At 38.0% G+C, this 19,519-nt stretch overlaps 2 protein-coding genes across 2 annotated transcripts in view; both read left to right on the top strand.

Annotated features, from left to right (window-relative positions):
* Positions 1-19,519, top strand: part of ITGA4 (integrin subunit alpha 4) — an 89,864-nt gene that overhangs the window by 32,258 nt on the left and 38,087 nt on the right. Inside the window, exons 11-15 of the mRNA XM_064373282.1 lie at positions 4,268-4,362; positions 5,667-5,757; positions 6,335-6,380; positions 6,752-6,906; positions 10,108-10,262. Of these exons, the coding sequence (XP_064229352.1) occupies positions 4,268-4,362; positions 5,667-5,757; positions 6,335-6,380; positions 6,752-6,906; positions 10,108-10,262 (542 nt within the window). The remainder of the gene's footprint in view (positions 1-4,267; positions 4,363-5,666; positions 5,758-6,334; positions 6,381-6,751; positions 6,907-10,107; positions 10,263-19,519) is intronic.
* LOC105730337 (large ribosomal subunit protein eL36-like) lies at positions 6,913-10,100 on the top strand. Its single transcript, XM_064373283.1, has one exon. It carries the CDS (start codon positions 9,299-9,301, stop codon positions 9,614-9,616), a length of 318 nt encoding a protein of 105 aa, XP_064229353.1. The 5' UTR covers positions 6,913-9,298; the 3' UTR covers positions 9,617-10,100.

The raw sequence follows: 19,519 nt of genomic DNA, 5'->3' as shown, positions 1-19,519 counted from the left end.
GGAGCATCACACACTGGGGTCTGTTGGGGGTGTCTAACAGAGGGACAGCAGGTGGTGGGGAGGATGAGGAGGGTAACATGGGGAGAAATGCCAGATATAGGTGACAGGGGGATGGAGGCAGCAAACCATATTGCGATGTATGTACCTATGCAACAATCCTGCATGATCTGCACATGTACCCCAGAACCTAAAGTACAATTTAAAAAAATTAGTACCTGGAAAAAGCCTGAGTAATTTTCCAGTGGTGTGAAGGACAGACGGACAGAGAGTGTTCTGTCCATGAAACTTAGAGGACTTTGGAGGGGACTTTCAGGGGACAGTGCAGTCTTTCAGTTCCTATATAAAAACCCTGGACTCCACGCAGTTCTTGTTTCACTGAGAGCCGTCAGCACTCCACTCCTAAAGGTAATACCTTTGTATCTGGAAGGTTATTATTCAAATGATTTTGAAATATATTCCTGTGTATTTTTGTGCTGTTTATAATGTCATTTATAATTTACCGCATATTTACTTTTAGTGGCTACATTAACACTTCAGTGAATGCTTATAATGCCATATATCTTCTTCTACTTGGTCCAGTTTGTATTTTATCTTCTGTTTTGCCCATGAATAGGCATTTTCTATATTTTAGATATTAGCATGACCATTGCTGATGTGGAAGCAGGGTCAGGGTGTCCTAGTTTTTTCCTGAGATCTTTAATTCCTTTCCACCATGTCTGCCTGGATGAAACAGCAGGCATTTACAAGTTTTTTTTTTATGTATTTATTACTTTGCCACATCTCTCATTTTATTTTTCTTGGGTGGATAGGTAAAGATACTTTGTGTTCATGGCAAGAAGTGTAGGATTATGTAGAAAGAGAATGAAAACACTACCTATTCTTTTATCTTCCATCTCTAGTATTGGATGCAAATCACACTTAATATCTTTTTATTATGCAAATTTTGTAGTACTTTGCATAGCAACCTTAAGTTATCTTGGCATTTGTCATATCATTTTTCAATTTTTTCAAATGGAAAAAAAATCAGACTGTATGTCCAGTGTCCTTAAGAAAGAAACACAAGGCATTTTCGAAGATGATGACCAATTGATTTGGCAAAAGTTTCATGTAAAACTCATCAAAAGCATGAAAAACATTGGTCAGACAGACTAATATAACTGACATGACTGACAGAAAATAGCATTTTTGATTTCATATGTAAAATAGACTTGACAAGACCACTATTTATTGGTTCACGTTGAGCCTTGTTATCTGACTTTTAGACTATATGTTTGAATATTTTTAGAGCAGAACCATAATAAGTTCTTCAATTGTAAATTACCAGCTGTACTATTATGTGCACCTGAAATAGTGACATATTATCAAATCATTGAGTACTTTTTAAAATTTGTGTTAATTTATAGGATACAAGTGTAATTTTGTTACATACATCAATTACATAGTGATCAAGTCAGAGTTTGCAGGTACCCATTACCCAAATAACATATGTTTTATCCATTAGGTAATTTCTCATCATCCACCCCCCAAAACACTTCCCCTTTCTGAATCTCCACTGCCTACCATTCTACTTTCTATGTCCACATGAACACACTTTTAAAGCGTTGACTTATGAGTAAGAGCATAGGATATCTTACTTTGTGTCTGGCTTGTTTCACTTAAGATAATGACCCCCCCGAGTTCTATCCATGTTGCTGTAGAATACGTCATTTCTTTTTTTTTTTAATGACTGAATGGTATTCTCTCTGTCTCTCTCTCTCTCTCTCTCTCTCTGTGTGTGTGTGTGTGTGTGTGTGAGAGAGAGAGAGAGCGAGAGAGAGACAGAGACAGAGACAGAACCTCATTGACACAGAACAGGAATAGGTATTAGGAAGGGAAATTTGGGGGCATGACCTCTGTTGTTAATGAGTTTATAGAGCATGGTAATAGCCCAGGCTCTGGGGCCAGGCTGCAGGGTTTAAATCCCAGCTGCACAACACCCTGGCTCTGTCACCCTGAGCAGGTTATACTCTGCGCCTCAGTTTCATCATCCGTAAAGTTGGAGTCAAAGAGCATTTATTTAATATGGTGGTTGTGAGAGTTACTTGGGTAAATGTGCACAAATCCCATATCACAGTGCCTATATTGTAAACATTATGTAAATATTGGCTGACAATAATACTAATAATTATGATTTATACTAACAGAATGAAATAAAATGTTCGGATGAAAAGTTAAAGCAGTCGTTAAATATCTGTGTTCTGTATATTGTGTCCAAAATTAAGTTGTGTAAGCATGGAAAACATCATTGTATATACTTCAAAATGTATTTTTCTTATTTGTATAATGATAGCTAGAACTGTATTATATAACAGATCCAAATGTAATCCAGGAAGTAAGCATTTGCACCTGATATGAGATAGCCGAAGATTGAATATTCCCAAGTGTCCTCTGTATGGAAAAAAATTTATCTGGGCTTTTAAAATATTTTGGCTGAAAAGGCTTGTCTGTATTTTTTTCTAAATATTTGCCTTAATTTAGATCACTCTTGCTAATAAGAGATACTATAAAAATTTCTGTACATCAACTACTTCATGATTCAGGCTTGCTATTTTATTCATGTGTTATCATCAAGAATCAATGTATGGAAAATTCTAGAGATTTAACCACAGTGGTGGAAGTATAAACCCAGCCCAGATTAAAGAAATTGCTGTCTTCTTTTCAGTGGCTATACTTTTCCCCACTCCTTCTTCTCACATCCCTCTTCTCTCCTCCTTTCTCTTCTTCCCATTCCTGCTCCTCTGTTCCTGTGTGTGTTTATGCTGCACAAATCTGACTTCAGTTATTCCAAACCAATTGCCATTCTTCACGTATGCCATGCTGCCTGTTGCTTCCCTGCCCTTGCACAGGCTCTTCCCTGTCTCTAAAGTGCATTTCCCCTTTTCTTCACCTGGCTATGACCTATGAATACTTTAATCTTATCTTAGGCATCATCTTCTATGAGAAGCCTTCCCTAATTTCCATCACTTCCTCCTTACATCCTGTGTTACTGTTCTATTCTTGCTTGCCATTCCTCCCTACTAGACGATGAGTTTCTTTTTATGGTACTGCTCTGTTTTGCCAGCTTCGACAAATGCCTAGAATATAGTAGGTGCTCACTAGCTGTCCAATTAATGAATAAATGAATGGGCATATTTGTATATGAAAGTTTGAAAAACTTTGTACAAGTCAAAAAAGGCTAGCCTTAGTATGTCTAAACAAAGTAAATATAGGTGTCTGCTGTTTATTTTTAACTGGAAATAGAAAAGCTTTGCATTTTTACTATTTTACAGTGTTTACCATAGAGTTATACATCAAAGGTATTTTTACTCTCATTGGAATAGTAGTCAAAAATTACCACTATAGTTGATAAAAAGGTTTTAGATTTGACAGTAATAAGTAATATCATGAAGATGAACTGTACATTAGGTTTCTATTAAAGTAATAAATTGCATATAAATATGTGAATAAATAGACAACACTTGATAAAATGAAATGCTCTTGCAACTGTAGAATATTTAAGCAACCATGTCATTTACTCAGGTTTTCTTATATCATTGATCAGATCTTTTTTCCCTTGGTGTCATAGTCTGATGTAATTATCAATAATACAGAAAGGTGACATAGTTACTATTTTACAGAACAAATCCATTTTCTGAAATCCTGTCTGTGTGTGTGTGTGTGTGTGTGTGCAGATATCCCTAATAGACACCTTAATCACTTTCATTGGAATAGGAGTTAATTTAAAAGTCATTTTGCAAATAAGGTACATCTAGACTCTCAAAAAATCTTATGACCATATTCCTAGATTGTGAGAATTTATTACATGTGAGGCACTTCTCTAAGTACTTTACATAACTTATATCCTTTTATGCTGAGAGTGGCTTTTATTATGATCCCATTATGTAGGTGAGGGAATTGAAACACAGATTAAGAAATGGGTCCAGCCTAGTGCAACAGTGCCCAGTGGCAGAGCTCAGGTCAGACCCCAGTAGTCTGGCTGTAGAGCCTGTGCCCTAATTATTTTATGAGTCTGTCTCTCAGATGCATCCACTCTGTTTTCTTCCATTTACAAACTATTGTGTGCAATCCTGTACATGATGATGATTGTATATTAATTTTTTTCTGTCTGAGTGTTATTTTTCATAAGAGTTTTCTTACATGACACGAATTAAGGATCATATGGTTAGTTTTCAAAGTTGTATTCTTTGTATCAAAAATGTATCGTTCCACTGTTTACATTCTCGGATAGATGTTGCTATCGGAGCTCCGCAAGAAGATGACTTGCGAGGCGCTATTTATATTTACAATGGCCGTGCAGATGGGATCTCGTCAACCTTCTCTCAGGTAAGATACTATTCTATTTCCAAAAGAAGCTTTGGTGATGAGGAGCATCCTTTAAAATGTCCATGGTTTATGTGGACTTATTTTTCTTCATTTTCTCTTTCAAATACTTAACACTTTATTTTACCATTTACGTATAATAGCAAATGATCTTCTTTTAAGGAATTAATAATTCTTCAAATTCCCTTTTTCCATAAGTAAGAGTTGTAGTTCATTTCCACCCTAGCTTGTCTATAGCCCATTAAAGATTTCTCTTTGTATTTCATTAAACTGTATTCTGAGGTAATCTCTATGTGATTCTAAAACATGCTCATTTGGATTAACTCTGTCTTGGCCTTGTGGCTAGAGCCCCGTATTTCATGAAGATTGCATAGAGAGATTGATCATACATATGATACTCTGGGTTTCTTTCTGTTGAGTAGTAAGATGATAGCACTTTAATAAAGTCTCATGATCTTAGTCTTACTTCACTTCTATATGTTGAAAACTCAGGGCATTTCAGTGTATAGAAAAAAATGACATTCATATGCAGAGAAAAGTTTTTCCCATGATAGTTACATGGAAATATTAGCTGGTACAGTTATTTTTAATTAGACAAAAATGAGCAAATCGTTCTCTGTAATTGACATGAAAGAAATGTATTTGTCTAGTAAAAATACTAATTTTCTCAGTATGGATATCAGCTTAATATTTATAAATCTGTATATGAACATGAAATTAGATATATGGAATGGAAAGTACGTATCTGGCTAGGGTTGTTCTTGTTAAAAAGTAGCTTTTATGAAAAGCCTGAATCATAGGATCCACTAAGTGATTATAGACATCATGTTTTCCACATTACTTATTTAGTTATTCATGTTGGGCAAGTAAGTAAATACAGAGCCTGAAGAGACCTAAGGAGGACAGGCATGGTGGCGTGCACCTGTAATCTCAACTACTTAGGAGGCTGAGCTGGGAAGACTGTTTGAACCTAGGAGTTCAAGGCCAGCCAAGGTGACATAGTGAGACCCCCAACTCTAAAAAGAGAGGGAGTCGGGACTATTTTAGAAAATCTATACAACATAATTTTCCCTTTGCTCATAAAGTAAAGTAAAGTAAATTTTTTTAGCCACAAAATAGATGTCACCTGTTCATTTCAAGCTGGAAAATTTTGTCACCCTTAGAAGTATTTGATTTAAGTAAATTGCAATTTTGTTAGTAAGTGTGCCAAGACGTGCCTGGGAAAGGTCGTTATTTAACTAAATCATTGCTTCTCTGGTATACTAGTATTCAAAAAACTACTTCCACTCAACTTTACTATTTTTCAGAGAATTGAAGGACTTCAGATCAGCAAATCATTAAGTATGTTTGGACAGTCTATATCAGGACAAATCGATGCAGATAATAATGGATATGTAGGTGAGTATAAAGTTTATCATAATTTATAAATCAAAATAAGCTCTATTATAGATACTGCTTTATAGTAAAGTACATAAAACTGGTATGAAAGACTTCATCTTGCTGATAATTTTTTTTTCAATAATTTTTTTTTTCAAGTTCTCTTGAATTCAAGGATGGGCCAAAAATTATCAAGTAATTCCTCAGCTTAACAGTGTTAGTTGCTCAATGTTATAGTCTGTGTTTCTGAAAAAATGGAAACACTCATGAAAATCAAACATGATGAGGAAAAGAAAGAAATTTTTTTTTATTTAGAAAGGAAATTTGAGTGAATGTTTCTAGTCCGAAATTGAATTTTGTTTTAGTAAAGCTGTCTTTATCATAAAGTTTATGTTATATCATAATGGGATGAATGTTGTACATGAATAGATTCAGAGAAAAGTGGAATGAATATTAAGATATTAGCATATATTCTCTAATTTTCTGTAAATAGTATTTTTATGTAGTCAAGTTGATATGTAGTTAAGTATTTATGGCTGAAAAGTAATTCTCTTTGACTAATGATGATCATTAATCTGTGTTGTTTTTTATCCTACAGACGTAGCAGTTGGTTCTTTTCGGTCTGATTCTGCTGTACTGCTAAGGTAAGACTGATACATTTTACTGCTTAATGACAATTTGGTTTAATTGTAAATGATAGAAGGCATTGTTTAAAATCGGCAGTGATAGTGACCTCATGATGTTCTTTTGGTATTTGGACGTTTAATTACTGAACTTGAGGGTATTTTTTTCACCTTACATAGATATAATTAAATCATCAAAGTCAATGTTTTTAGACATTTAAATAAAATTTCTTTTCCTCTATTAACAGAAATTAGTGTAATTAGTATGTACACATGTAATAAGGAAGGCTCATGAAATTACTTGATGAATGTAAACTGACAAAACAAATACAGTTATCTTCTTAAGGAAAAATAATTCTACAATAACATTGTTAATTTTATTTCCTCCTTAGGACAAGACCTGTAGTAATTGTTGAAGCTTCTTTAAGCCACCCTGAGTCAGTAAATAGAACGAAATTTGACTGTGTTGAAAATGGATGGCCTTCTGTGTGCATGGATCTAACACTTTGTTTCTCATATAAGGGCAAGGAAGTTCCAGGCTACGTTGGTGAGCATGCCCCACAGAATTAATGCTTGATGGTGTGCAGTTCACTCATTAATCCCACATTCCTGTTTGTAGCCCTCACTGGTTTTCACCAATGGAGCTCCTCTTGAGAGCAGGGGAGAGAAACCACCTGATGCATACTTTTCCTCTTCATCTTCCAGATTCTTGCTTTGCTCTAACCAATGAGTTGGGCACATTAGAAGGCTGTAGTTGTTTAGAGATTATGGCAAGAAGCAAAGGACATAGTATCACTTGCCATATTAGTTTAAGGAAAATCAACTGAGCTTAACCTGTGAAACTGCTTTCTTCATATTTTATCCAATTTCAATAACTAAAGAAAGCCAGGCATGGTGGCTCATGCCTATAATCCCAGCACTAAACGAGGCTGAGGCTGGAGCCCAGGAGGTCCAGGCTACAGTGAGCTGTGATCACACCACTGCATTCCAGACTGGGCAATGGAGTGAGACCCTGTCTCAAAAAGTTACAATCATAAAAATAAATATTAAAAAACTGAAACTAGACCTGATTCTAATTTCTATAAATAATACACCTGTTAATAATTTACTGTGACTACAAGTTCCTGAGGACCATACCCATTTCCCTATGTATAGGCAACTCTCAGTTATCTGCTGTGGAGAAAGTATCACTGATACAGCTCATCCAAAATTGTGGGGAATCCCAAATCATGTATAAGTGACTATACATATTACATTTTTGCTAGCAGATTAATGTTCTTAATTATGTTTATTTAGGCTAATATAAGAATAGTGAAACTAGCCTGTGGTAGGAGAAGAGCATACCTGGGATTAACATTTGGAGATTAATAATTCATAAAGTTATGATCCCCTATTAGGACCTGTCAAGAGTTTATCATATTCATGACCCTGCAGGCTGCTGTCATCTAAACATCGTGAAAGGCCCACATACGTATTAAATCATACCATGGATATGTAATAGAGGTCTTAGTATGTATTAACTTGTAATGAAAGGTACACAATGAGCCTGGTATCTCTACTTTAGATCAGACTGACTTTTAATAGTGCCCTGGAAAAGTCATGGCCAGAGCTACAGTGATAAGAGGGTGGGCAAGCCTTCATCTAGTTATTGATTGGAAAATGGCAGTTTGAGTGCATGGCATCAAAGTAAATTACACATTAACACAGACAAACTGATGGATAATCTGAAAGACACACATTGAGTAGATGGGGCTCTTTCCCTTTATGTAAAACCAGTATTTCCTCTACTAACAATTCCATTGTGACCAGATATTTTTAAAAATAGTTGAAGACAAACATCTAAAACCCGTAAATAATCATCACATTATTAGAGAAATATACCTTATAATTATCATAAAATGACTCCTGGGAGAAATAATTCACATTAATTACCTAAATGTTTGATAAATCCAGGACATTTTGACTCTGAGAGTGGATTATTTTTCACCTCTTTTTCATTTACTCTTTTTCTGAACTCAGGGCAGTGAACTTGTAGACAGCTATTTTAGTTGCAGTGCTTTGTCTATGAGGTATTGAATCTCAGTTATAACTTTGAAATCCAATTGGCTTGGACTTCATTATTTTCCAAATAAAAAGATGATTGAAGGATTTATTTGAAATGTATAAAGAGTAATATAGATTTTATGTTTATGTTTCCTTGAAGTAAGTGGGTAAAATTCTTCTAGAAGTATAAGTCACTCCTAAAATAAAAATGAAAATGTCAATTACATAAATTCTTTAAACTATCACTTATGAATTATTGCCTCTATATAATGAGTGACACCTCAGCAGACAATTAGATTCAGCTTGCATTGCAAAGAACCCATTTAGATTCATGAAATTGTTCTCATTTTCTTGGTAAGATGTGGCTTGGAATTTTTTGTTTGCTTTTAAATTTTTCCTTCTTCTTCTTCCTTCTTCATTCTTCTCCTTTCTCTTCCTCCCTCCTCCCTCCTCCTTCCTCCCTCCTCCCTCCTTCCTCTTCCTTTCTTTCTCCTCCTCCTCCTCCTTTCTTCTTCTTCTTCTTCTTTTACTAATTTGGAGATCTTCATGAGCAGATTAATATTTATTATGTCAGATTTGAAATAAACCCTGCCAAACCACTAGAATATTTATTGAAAGATTTTTTTTTTTTATTGCACAAATTAACACTGGAAGGTCAAACTAGAAACCAATAAAACACAGAGGAAGAACAGAGAATCAGGGCATTAAGACTGGAAAGAAGACATTTTTGAGAAAATCATATTTATAGATTTGACTTAAACATGTATTCATGTATATAAAAAAGCAAGCCTTCAAATCAGAAACAAACAAATGAGTCTTAAATATGAAAAAATTAGTCATATATAAAATTAGTCATATAGCTCTTCCGCCACGGTCGCCATTGGAGAGTAGCAGCCATGGCTCTTTGGTATCCTACGGCCATGGGCCTCAACAAGGGCCACAAGGTAACCAAGAACGTGAGCAAGCCCAGGCACAGCCGCCGCCACGGGCGTCTGACCAAACACACCAAGGTCGTGCAGGACATGATCCGGGAGGTGTGTGGCTTTGCCCCATACAAGCGGCGTGCCATGGAGTTGCTGAAGGTCTCCAAGGACAAACAGCCCCTCAAGTTCATCAAGAAAAGGGTGGGGACACACATCCGGGCCAAGAGGAAGCGGGAGGAGCTGAGCAATGTCTTGGCTGCCATGAGGAAAGCTGCTGCCAAGAAAGACTGAGCCCCCTCCCCTGCTGTCTCCCTGAAATAAAAACAGCTGCACGCCCCCACCAAAAAAATTAGTCTTATAACCACATAAGATAGAAAACACAGTCCTGTGTCTATACTTCCTTAGTTGATGTTCTGAGGACAAAAAGGACTCCAAAGGAATCCGAAACTTTGTGCAAGACTTTTATTAGCAACAATTTTTATATTTTTGAAATTTTTATTTATAGAAGAATTAAGCAAATAACTAAAGATTTTAATGTTAATAGAAACCTAGAGGTAGAGGAAAGTTTGTAAACCTTTATTTATAAAAGCAATTTTTAAAATTTGTATGTTGATTGTTCCCTCTTTTATATTTCAGGCTAGTTTTTAGAAAGCTGTTTAATAAAGAGAATTCCAGATACTAATATTTCCAGTAGTCTGTATAACTTTGACTATTATCACTTCAAAAATAACAATAGATGCATTTAGGTAATTAGATTAATGCAATTCTCTATATTTTTGTAGTTTTGTTTTATAACATGAGTTTGGATGTGAACAGAAAGGCAGAGTCTTCATCAAGATTCTATTTTTCTTCTAATGGAACTTCTGACGTGATCACAAGAAGCATACAAGTGTCCAACAGAGTAACTAACTGTAGAACACATCAAGCATTTATGCGGGTAATGTAAACTATTTTTTATTAATACGTGTGTGAACTTCAACATTGTCGACAGAGAGCAACTTATTGTATTGGTATCCTTTTATAAAATGTAGATAAAAGCAACTGTTACCACCCCTAACTATGACCTGTTGTTCCAGTTAAAGTATTAGACAATCTCAATCCAAGTGATTCAGAGTCGTCTTAGTGTATCATCCTTTTTCACATTTATCACATTTGACCTCATCATTTGAAAACACTGTCTTTTCCTTTCTAAAATTTCAATTTGCCTATCTGTTTATCTACTTGCCTGAAATGTACATCTTCAGTAGCTCTACTGAGCCTCAGATCTATTTCATGGTACATTTTGAGGGGATGGGTTGGTGGGGCAGGGAAGTTAGTTTGCTTTTCATATGACTCCAACAAAGCAGAATCCAACATGACTGCTTCTGGATTATGTCTTTGTCTCCGTGCCAGCTTTGTCAGTGATGTCAATGAGAACTTGCACAGTTGTAGCATGGTAGGGATCATCTGTGGGCCAGGACGACAGCTCTCATGATGGTTTGGGGTATGTCCTGCCAAAGCACAGTCAATTTCATGTTTCTTTTATTAAAACACTCATTCCCAAACTGATCGTCACACTCCTCACATTGGTCAAATTTTATCATATGAAGCTGTGCCAGGTCTTTTTCATTAGGGAATGGTGTACTTCATCAGAAAATCTATTGTCACAAAAAGCCAAACTATTCCCAGGAGCCCTTTCTGGGATTTCAAATAGTTGCTTCAGCTTAGGGCTTAATTTTCCCTTAGATACTTATTCCAAGCAAATGCAAGCAAGCATCAAGGCTCCAATACGCTATTAAATGCTAAGAGCAATAATCCCCATGCTATTTCCTTATTTCCCTTAACAGTTTTTATTGTTGTACTAGAATAAAGCTATTAGATAGTTCAGAGCCAAAAGTATAGAATATTAATGTAACCATCATTTATATGGTAGGAATTAAAGAGGTTCTTTTTTTCATGCTTCGTAGATGTTGTTTTATTTACCTTAATCAATTGTGGAGACAAATATTGAGACCATTTTAAAGGGAATAAAAAGGCCAACATTAGATATTCACAAACACATTGTGTTAAATTTGTAAAAGTGATCTGGTTTATTCAGTTCTGTGTTTCTTGGCATCATTCCTATAAATAAGGGATCTTCAAAATTGTACACCTTTTTTGGAATAAATTTGTAGCAGAAATAATTAACAGAGGTAAGTGTTTTTCTGCATGTATATTTGTAGTATTACCGTGGTTTTGATGGTAGCAGGATTCAGCCATTGCCTTTGCACCATATTGCAAATGTTAAATGATACCATTTACTGCTGGGATTGTACATAGCAGAGACTTTTTATATTTTTTATATTTTATTTTTTTATTGCATTTTAGGTTTTGGGGTACATGTGAAGAACATGCAAGATTGTTGCATAGGTGCATATGTGGCAGTGTGATTTGCTGCCTTCCTCCCTTTCACCTATATCTGGCATTTCTCCCCATGCTATCTCTCCCCAACTCCCCACCCCCTGCTGTCCCTCCCCTATTTCCCCCCAACAGACCCCAGTGTGTAGTGCTCCCCTCCCTGTGTCCATGTGTTCTCATTGTTCAACACCCACCTATGAGTGAGAACATGCGGTGTTTGATTTTGTGTTCTTGTGTCAGTTTGCTGAGAATGATGGTTTCCAGGTTCATCCATGTCCCTACAAAGGACACGGACTCATCGTTTTTGATGGCTGCATAATATTCCATGGTGTATATGTGCCACATTTTCCCTGTCCAGTCTATCATCGATGGACATTTGGGTTGGTTCCAGGTATTTGCTATTGTAAACTGTGCTGCAATGAACATTCATGTGCATGTGTCCTTATAGTAGAATGATTTATAATCCTTTGGATATATACCCAGTAATGGGATTGCTGGGTCAAATGGAATTTCTATTTCTAGGTCCTTGAGGCATCGCCACACTGTCTTCCACAATGGTTGAACTAATTTACACTCCCACCAACAGTGGAAAAGTGTTCCCATTTCTCCACATCCTCTCCAGCATCTGTTGTCTCCAGATTTTTTAATGATCTCCATTCTAACTGGCATGAGATGGTATCTCAATGTAGTTTTGATTTGCATTTATCTAATGACCAGTGATCATGAGCATTTTATGTTTGTTGGCCTCATGTATGTCTTTTGTAAAGTGTCTGTTCATGTCCTTTGCCCACTTTTGAATGCAATTGTTTGTTTTTTTCTTGTAAATCTGTTTTAGTTATTTGTAAATTCTGGATATCAGCTCTTTGTCAGATGGGTAAGCTGCAAAAATTTTTTCCCATTCTGTTGGTTGCCGATTCACTCTAATGACTGTTTCTTTTGCTGTGCAGAAGCTGTGGAGTTTGATTAGGTCCCATTTGTCTATTTTGGCTTTTGTTGCCAATGCTTTTGGTGTTTTGGTTATGAAATCCTTGCCTACGCCTATGTCCTGAATGGTTTTGCCTAGATTTTCTTCTATGGTTTTTATGGTGTTAGGTCTTATGTTTAAGTCTTTAATCCATCTGATGTTAATGTTAGTGTAAGGTGTCAGGAAGGGGTCGAGTTTCTGCTTTCTGCATATGGCTAGCCAGTTTTCCCAACACCACTTATTAAACAGGGAATCCTTTCCCCATTGCTTGTTTTTGTCAGGTTTGTCAAAGATTGGATGGTTGTAGATATGTTCTGTTGCCTCCGAGGCCTCTGTTCTGTTCCATTGGTCTATATCTCTGTTTTGGTACCAGTACCATGCTGTTTTGATTACTATAGCCTTGTAGTATAGTTTTATGTCCAGTAGTGTGATGCCTCCCGCTTTGTTCTTTTTGCTTAGAATTGACTTGGCTATGTGGGCTCTCTTTTGGTTCCATATGAAGTTTAAGGTGATTTTCTCCAGTTCTGTGAAGAAGGTCTTTGGTAGCTTGATGGGGATAGCGTTGAATCTGTAAATTTGGGCAGTATGGCCATTTTCACGATATTGATTCTTTCTAACCATGATCATGGAATGTTTCTCCATCTGTTTGTGTCCTCTCTTATTTCGTTGAGCAGTGGTTTGTAGTTCCCCTTGAAGAGATCCTTTACGTTCCTTGTTAGTTGTATTCCTAGGTATTTTATTCTCTCTGTAGCAATTGTGAATAGCAGTTCGTTTTTGATTTGGCTCTCTTTAAGTCTGTTATTGGTGTATAGGAATGCTTGTGATTTTTGCACATTGATTTTGTATCCTGAGACTTTGCTGAAGTTGCTTATCAGTTTCAGGAGATTTTGGGCTGAGACGATGGGGTCTTCTAGATATACAATCATGTCGTCTGCAAATAGAGACAATTTGACTTCCTCCTTTCCTATTTGAATACCCTTCATTTCTTTTTCTTGCCTGATTGTTCTGGCTAGAACTTCCAGTACTATATTGAATAGGAGTGGTGAGAGAGGGCATCCTTGTCTAGTGCCAGATTTTAAACGGAATGCTTCCAGTTTTTGCCCATTCAGTATGAAATTGCCTGTTGGTTTGTTGTAAATAGCTTTTATTATTTTGAGATACGTTCTGTCAATACCTAGTTTATTGAGGGTTTTTAGCATAAAGGGCTGTTGAATTTTGTCAAAGGCCTTCTCTGCATCAATTGAGATAATCATGTGGTTTTTGTCTTTGGTTCTGTTTATGTGGTAAATTACATTTATAGACTTGCGTATGTTGAACTGGCATTGCATCCCTGGGATGAATCCTACTTGATCATGGTGGATAAGCTTTTTGATGTGCTGCTGCAATCGGCTTGCCAGTATTTTATTGAAGATTTTTGCATCTATGTTCATCATGGATATTGGCCTGTAGTTTTCTTTTCTTGTTGAGTCTCTGCCGGGTTTTGGTATCAGGATGATGTTGGTCTCATAAAATGATTTGGGAAGGATTCCCTCTTTTTGGATTATTTGGAATAGTTCCAGAAGGAGTGGTACCAGCTCCTCTTTGTATGTCTGGTAGAATTCGGCTGTGAACCCATCTGGACCTGGACTTTTTTTGGATGGTAGGCTCTTAATTGCTGCCTCAACTTCAGACCTTGTTATTGGTCTATTCAGGGTTTCGACTTCTTCCTGGTTTAGGCTTGGGAGGAGGCAAGTGTCCAGGAATTTATCCATTTCTTCCGGGTTTTCTAGTTTATGTGCATAGAGTTGTTTGTAGAAATCTCTGATGATGGTTTGAATTTCTGTGGCATCTGTGGTGATATCCCCTTTATCATTTTTTATTGCATCTATTTGGTTATTCTCTCTTTTCTTTATTTATCTGGCTAGTAGTCTATTTTGTTGATCTTTTAAAAAAACCAGCTCCTGGATTTAATGATTTTTTGAAGGGTTTTTTGTGTCTCTATCTCCTTCAGTTCTGCTCTGATCTTACTTATTTCTTGTCTTCTGCTAGGTTTTGAGTTTTTTTTTATCTTGCTCCTCTAGCTCTTTCAATTTTGATGATAGAGTGTCAATTTTAGATCTCTCCTTGCTTCTCATGTGGGCATTTATTGCTATATATTTTCCTTTAGTCACTGCTTTAAATGTGTCCCAGAGATTCTGGTATGTTTTGCCTTCGTTCTCGTTGGTTTCAAAGAACATCTTTATTTCTGCCTTCATTTCATTGTTTATCCAGTCAGCATTCAAGAGCCAGTTGTTCAGTGTCCATGAAGCTGTGCGGTTCTGGGTTGGTTTCTGAATTCTGAGTTCTAACTTGATTGCACTGTGGTCTGAGAGACTGTTATCATTTCTGTTCTTTTGCATTTGCTGAGGAGTGATTTACTTCCAATTATGTGGTCAGTTTTAGAGTAGGTGTGATGTGGTGCTGAGAAGAATGTATATTCTGTGGATTTGGGGTGGAGAGTTCTGTAAATGTCTATTACGTTTGCTTGTTTCAGGTCTGAGTTCCAGTCCTGGATATCCTTGTTAATTTTCTGTCTGGTTGATCTGTCTAATATTGACAGTGGGGTGTTAAAGTCTCCCACTATTATTGTGTGGGAGTCTAAGTCTCTTTGTAAGTCATTAAGAACTTGCCTTATGTATCTGGGTGCTCCTGTATTAGGTGCATATATATTTAGGATCGTTAGCTCTTCTTGTTGCATTGATCCTTTTACCATTATGTAATGTCCTTCTTTGTCTCTTTTGATCTTTGTTGCTTTAAAGTCTATTTTACCAGAAATGAGAATTGAATTGCAACTCCTGCTTTTTTTTTTTTTTTGCTCTCTGTTTGCTTGGTAAAACTTCCTCCATCCCTTTATTTTGAGCCTTTGTGTATCCTTGCATGTGAGATGGGTTTCTTGGATACAGCACACTGATGGGTTTTGGCTTTTTATCCAATTTGCCAGTCTGTGTCTTTTGATTGGGCATTTAGTCCATTTATGTTTAGGGTTAATATTGTTATGTGTGAATTTGATACTGTCATTTTGATGCTAGCTGGCTGTTTTGCCCATTAGTTGATGCAGATTCTTCATTGTGTTGATGCTCTTTACCATTTGGTATGTTTTTGGAGTGGCTGCTACTGGTTGTTCTTTTCTATGCATAGTGCCTCTTTCAGGAGCTCTTGTAAAGCAGGCCTGGTGGTGATGAAATCTCTGAGTACTTGCTTGTTCACAAAGGATTTTATTTTTCCTTCACTTATGAAGCTTAGTTTGGCTGGATATGAAATTCTGGGTTGAAAGTTATTTTCTTTAAGGATGTTGAATATTGGCCTCCACTCTCTTCTGGCCTGTAGGGTTTCTGCTGAGAGATCTGCTGTGAGTCTGATGGGCTTCCCTTTGTGGGTAACCCAACCTTTCTCTCTAGCTGCCCTTAGCATTTTCTCCTTCATTTCAACCCTGGTGAATCTGATGATTATGTGCCTTGGGGTTGCTCTTCTAGAGGAATATCTTTGTGGTGTTCTCTGTATTTCCTGGACTTGAATATTGGCCTGCCTTGCTAGGTTGGGGAAGTTTTCCTGGATAATATCCTGAAGGGTATTTTCCAGCTTGGATTCATTCTCTTCATCACACATTCAGGTACACCTATTAAACGTAGATTAGGTCTTTTCACATAGTCCCATATTTCTTGTTGACTTTGTTCATTCCTTTTTACCCTGTTTTCTCTAATCTTGCCTTCTCGTTTTATTTCATTGAGTTGATCTTCAACCTCTGATATCCTTTCTTCTGCTTGGTCAATTCAGCTGTTGAAACTTATGCATGCTTTGTGAAGTTCTCGTATTGTGTTTTTCAGCTCCATCAATTCACTTATATTCCTCTCTAAGTTGTCCATTCTCATTAACATTTTGTCAAATCTTTTTTCAAGGTTCTTATTTTGTTTGCATTGGGTTAGAACATGTTCTTTTAGCTCACGGAAGTTTCTTATTACCCACCTTCTGAAGCCTGATTCTGTCATTTCATCACACTCATTCTCCATCCAGTCTTGTTCCCTTGCTGGTGAGGAGTTGTGATCCCTTGTAGGAGGAGAGGTGTTCTGTTTTCGGGTGTTTTCATCCTTTTTGCGCTGGTTTCTTCCCATCTTTGTGGATTTTTGCACCTGTCGTCTTTGTAGTTGCTGACTTTCTGATTGGGTCTCTGAGTGGACATCCTGTTTGTTGTTGATGATGAAGTTATTTCTGTTTCTTGGTTTTCCTTCTAACAGTCTGGCCCCTCTGCTGTAGGACTGCTGAGGTCCACTCCAGGCCCTGCTTGCCTGGGGATCACCTGCAGCAGCTGCAGAACAGTAAGGGTTGCTACCAGTTTCTTCTTCTGCTTTGTCCCAGAAGGATACCTGCCAAATGTCAGTCTGAGCTCTCCTTTATGAGGTGACTCTTTGGATATACGGGGGTCAGGGAGCTGCTTGAGGAGACAATCTGTCCTTTATAGTAGCTCAAGTGCTGAGCTGTGAGCTCTGTTGTTCATTCAGAGCTGCTGGGCAGGTATGTTTAAGTCTGCTGCAGCAGAACTCATAAACCCCTTTTTTTTCCCAGGTGTTCTGTCCTGAGGAGTTAGGGCTTTATTTATGAGTTTCCACTGTGCTGCTTCCTTTTTTTTTCAGGTCTGCCCTACCCAGCAAGAAGGCAGCCTAGTCACTGTCTGCCTGCAGAGGCTTCGCTGAGCTGCTGTGGGCTCCGCCCAGCTGCCATGTGAACTTCCCTGCAGTCCTGTTTATATGGGTGTAGTTAGAACTGCCTCGGCAATGGTGGCCCGCCTATGTAATGATGGACTCTCTCTGTAATGGTGGGTTACCTCGGCAACGGCAGGCTGCCTCAGCAATGGCGGATTGCCTCGGTAGTGGTGGACGCCCCTCCCCCACAGAGCCAGACCGCCCAGGTTCAGCTGTGCTTGCTGTGAAACTCTCAAGCGTTTCCAATTGCTGTTTGTGTGTGTGGGTGGGGGGGGACCACCCGGGCCTGATCACCTGGCTCCCTGCCTCAGAGCCTTTCTTTTTTTTTAGTTGAACAGTCAGCTCTCTCCCAGGTGTTCAGGTCTCCTGTTGAAAAGGTGCCGGGATCTGTGTGATTTCCTGTGCGGTGACCCACTGCGCCAGCTGAAACAGCGGCGCTGAGATTCATGGCGCTTTTTTGCCCAGGAATCTCCTGGCCTGGCTCCCTGTTTCAGTCCCCACCCTTTTTTTTTTTTTTTTTTTTTTAAGTCAGATGAATGAGCGACTCTGCCTTCCCAGAGCTTCCTGGAGCTCCCCTCCTGGCTAACTGGGGACCCAGTCACATTTACTCTGCACCGGGAACCGCCGCGCTGGGGCGCCGGCCAAAACAGCTACGCTGGTGACCCGTGGGGCTCCTCCACCTGGGAATCTCCTGGTCTGTGGGCAATAAAAATCCATCTGGAAATGTGGTGTCCTCTCACCCTTTGCACTTTCACTGGGAGCTGCAATCCTGAGCTGCTCCTAACCAGACATCTTGGATCATCCTCCGAGATTTTTTAAAAATGGTTGTTTCCTTCAGTATCTTTTTCTCTTCCTAAGTTACCTTGCTTGTGTTTGCAACACTTTTAAAACTCATATATAGAAAGGCATAAAGTTACTCCAACCTTCTCCTTTGTAACATACCCACACAGAGGACAAGAACTACAGTTGCAGCTACGCTGAACTTGAATTCTGTCAAGGATCTGTAGCTGTTACTTAGGAAGGTGTAGGAATGTAATGAGTGTACTTTCCTACCTCCACCAGGGTGGTAGCCCAAGGCATTAGGAAACATTAATACTCAAAAGTTTCTACAGTTTGAAAGAATAGGACAGCAACTTGAATTCTTCCATCTTCCCAATAATACCAGAAAAGATGAATAGCCATCAGGATGCCTGGGTTTTTCCTGTGTTCCATAAAATGCATCCAGTACCAGGAGCGGGAGTGTTAACATATATGTCTATTTTATCTCTGCACTCTTTACAATGAAATGAAATATCACTTGTTAATTGTGTACTCAGGCCCACAACCCTCACTTGTCAGAGGACTCCCTGCCTGTCTGTTGGTTAGGGATGCTTTACTTATATAGTTGTCCCTACTGACCATTTACTCAACTAATTTGATATTTAGTGAGTACCTATATTGTATCAAATTCTGTATATACCGGTAAATAAGACATAAAAAGATTACTACCCTCGTGGAGCTTAGTCTACTGGGACGAGACAAAAAATAATATGAAAATATACATTTTATAGTATTTTGGAAGATAAGGGTGACAAATGGAAAAGGAAGGCAGAGTACAGAAATGTGCAGGGCTGGAGAAGGAGTGGCATGTAAAATTGTAAATAAGATATTCAGAGTAGGCTTCATTCAGAAAGTGATATCTGAGCAAAGACTTGAAGGAAGTAAGGAAGTTGCCCACATAGATATCTAGGGCAGTTCATATGTTTAGGGTATTATAGCAACAACACCTGTTGGTCTTCTTAAAACACAAATTGCTGGCCCCCATCTAGAATCCCTGATTTAGCAGGTCTGCAGTAAGGCCTGAGAATTTGCATTTCTGCCAAGTTTCCAGGGGACACATACTTTAAGAACCCCTGGTCTAGGAGAAGAGTATTCTAGCAACAAAAGCTGAGTCAAAAGACCTAAGGATGTACCTGGTTATTTTAAAGGACCATGGGGAGGCAAGGATGGCTAGAAATATAAGCAAAGGGAAGAATGGTGGGAGGAAAGATCACGGGGGACCTGTGCCTTTTTCTCTGAGAGAAAGGAGGATCTATAACAGCATTTTGACAGAGAAGTCGCATGATCTAACACAGCAGCACTGTGTAGCTGCCGTGTTGT

The sequence above is a fragment of the Aotus nancymaae genome, unplaced genomic scaffold, assembly GCF_030222135.1.
Source record: "Aotus nancymaae isolate 86718 unplaced genomic scaffold, 86718_ANA_hifiasm-v0.15.2.pri h1tg000008l, whole genome shotgun sequence".
Taxonomy (NCBI): domain Eukaryota; kingdom Metazoa; phylum Chordata; class Mammalia; order Primates; family Aotidae; genus Aotus; species Aotus nancymaae.
The sequence above is the reverse complement of the archived record's forward strand: the minus strand, read 5'-3'. Positions and strand labels throughout refer to the sequence as shown.

Coding starts and splice junctions, on each gene's coding strand:
- LOC105730337 (XM_064373283.1), top strand. CDS start 9,299: ATGGCTCTTTGGTATCCTACGGCCATGGGCCTCAACAAGGGCCACAAG.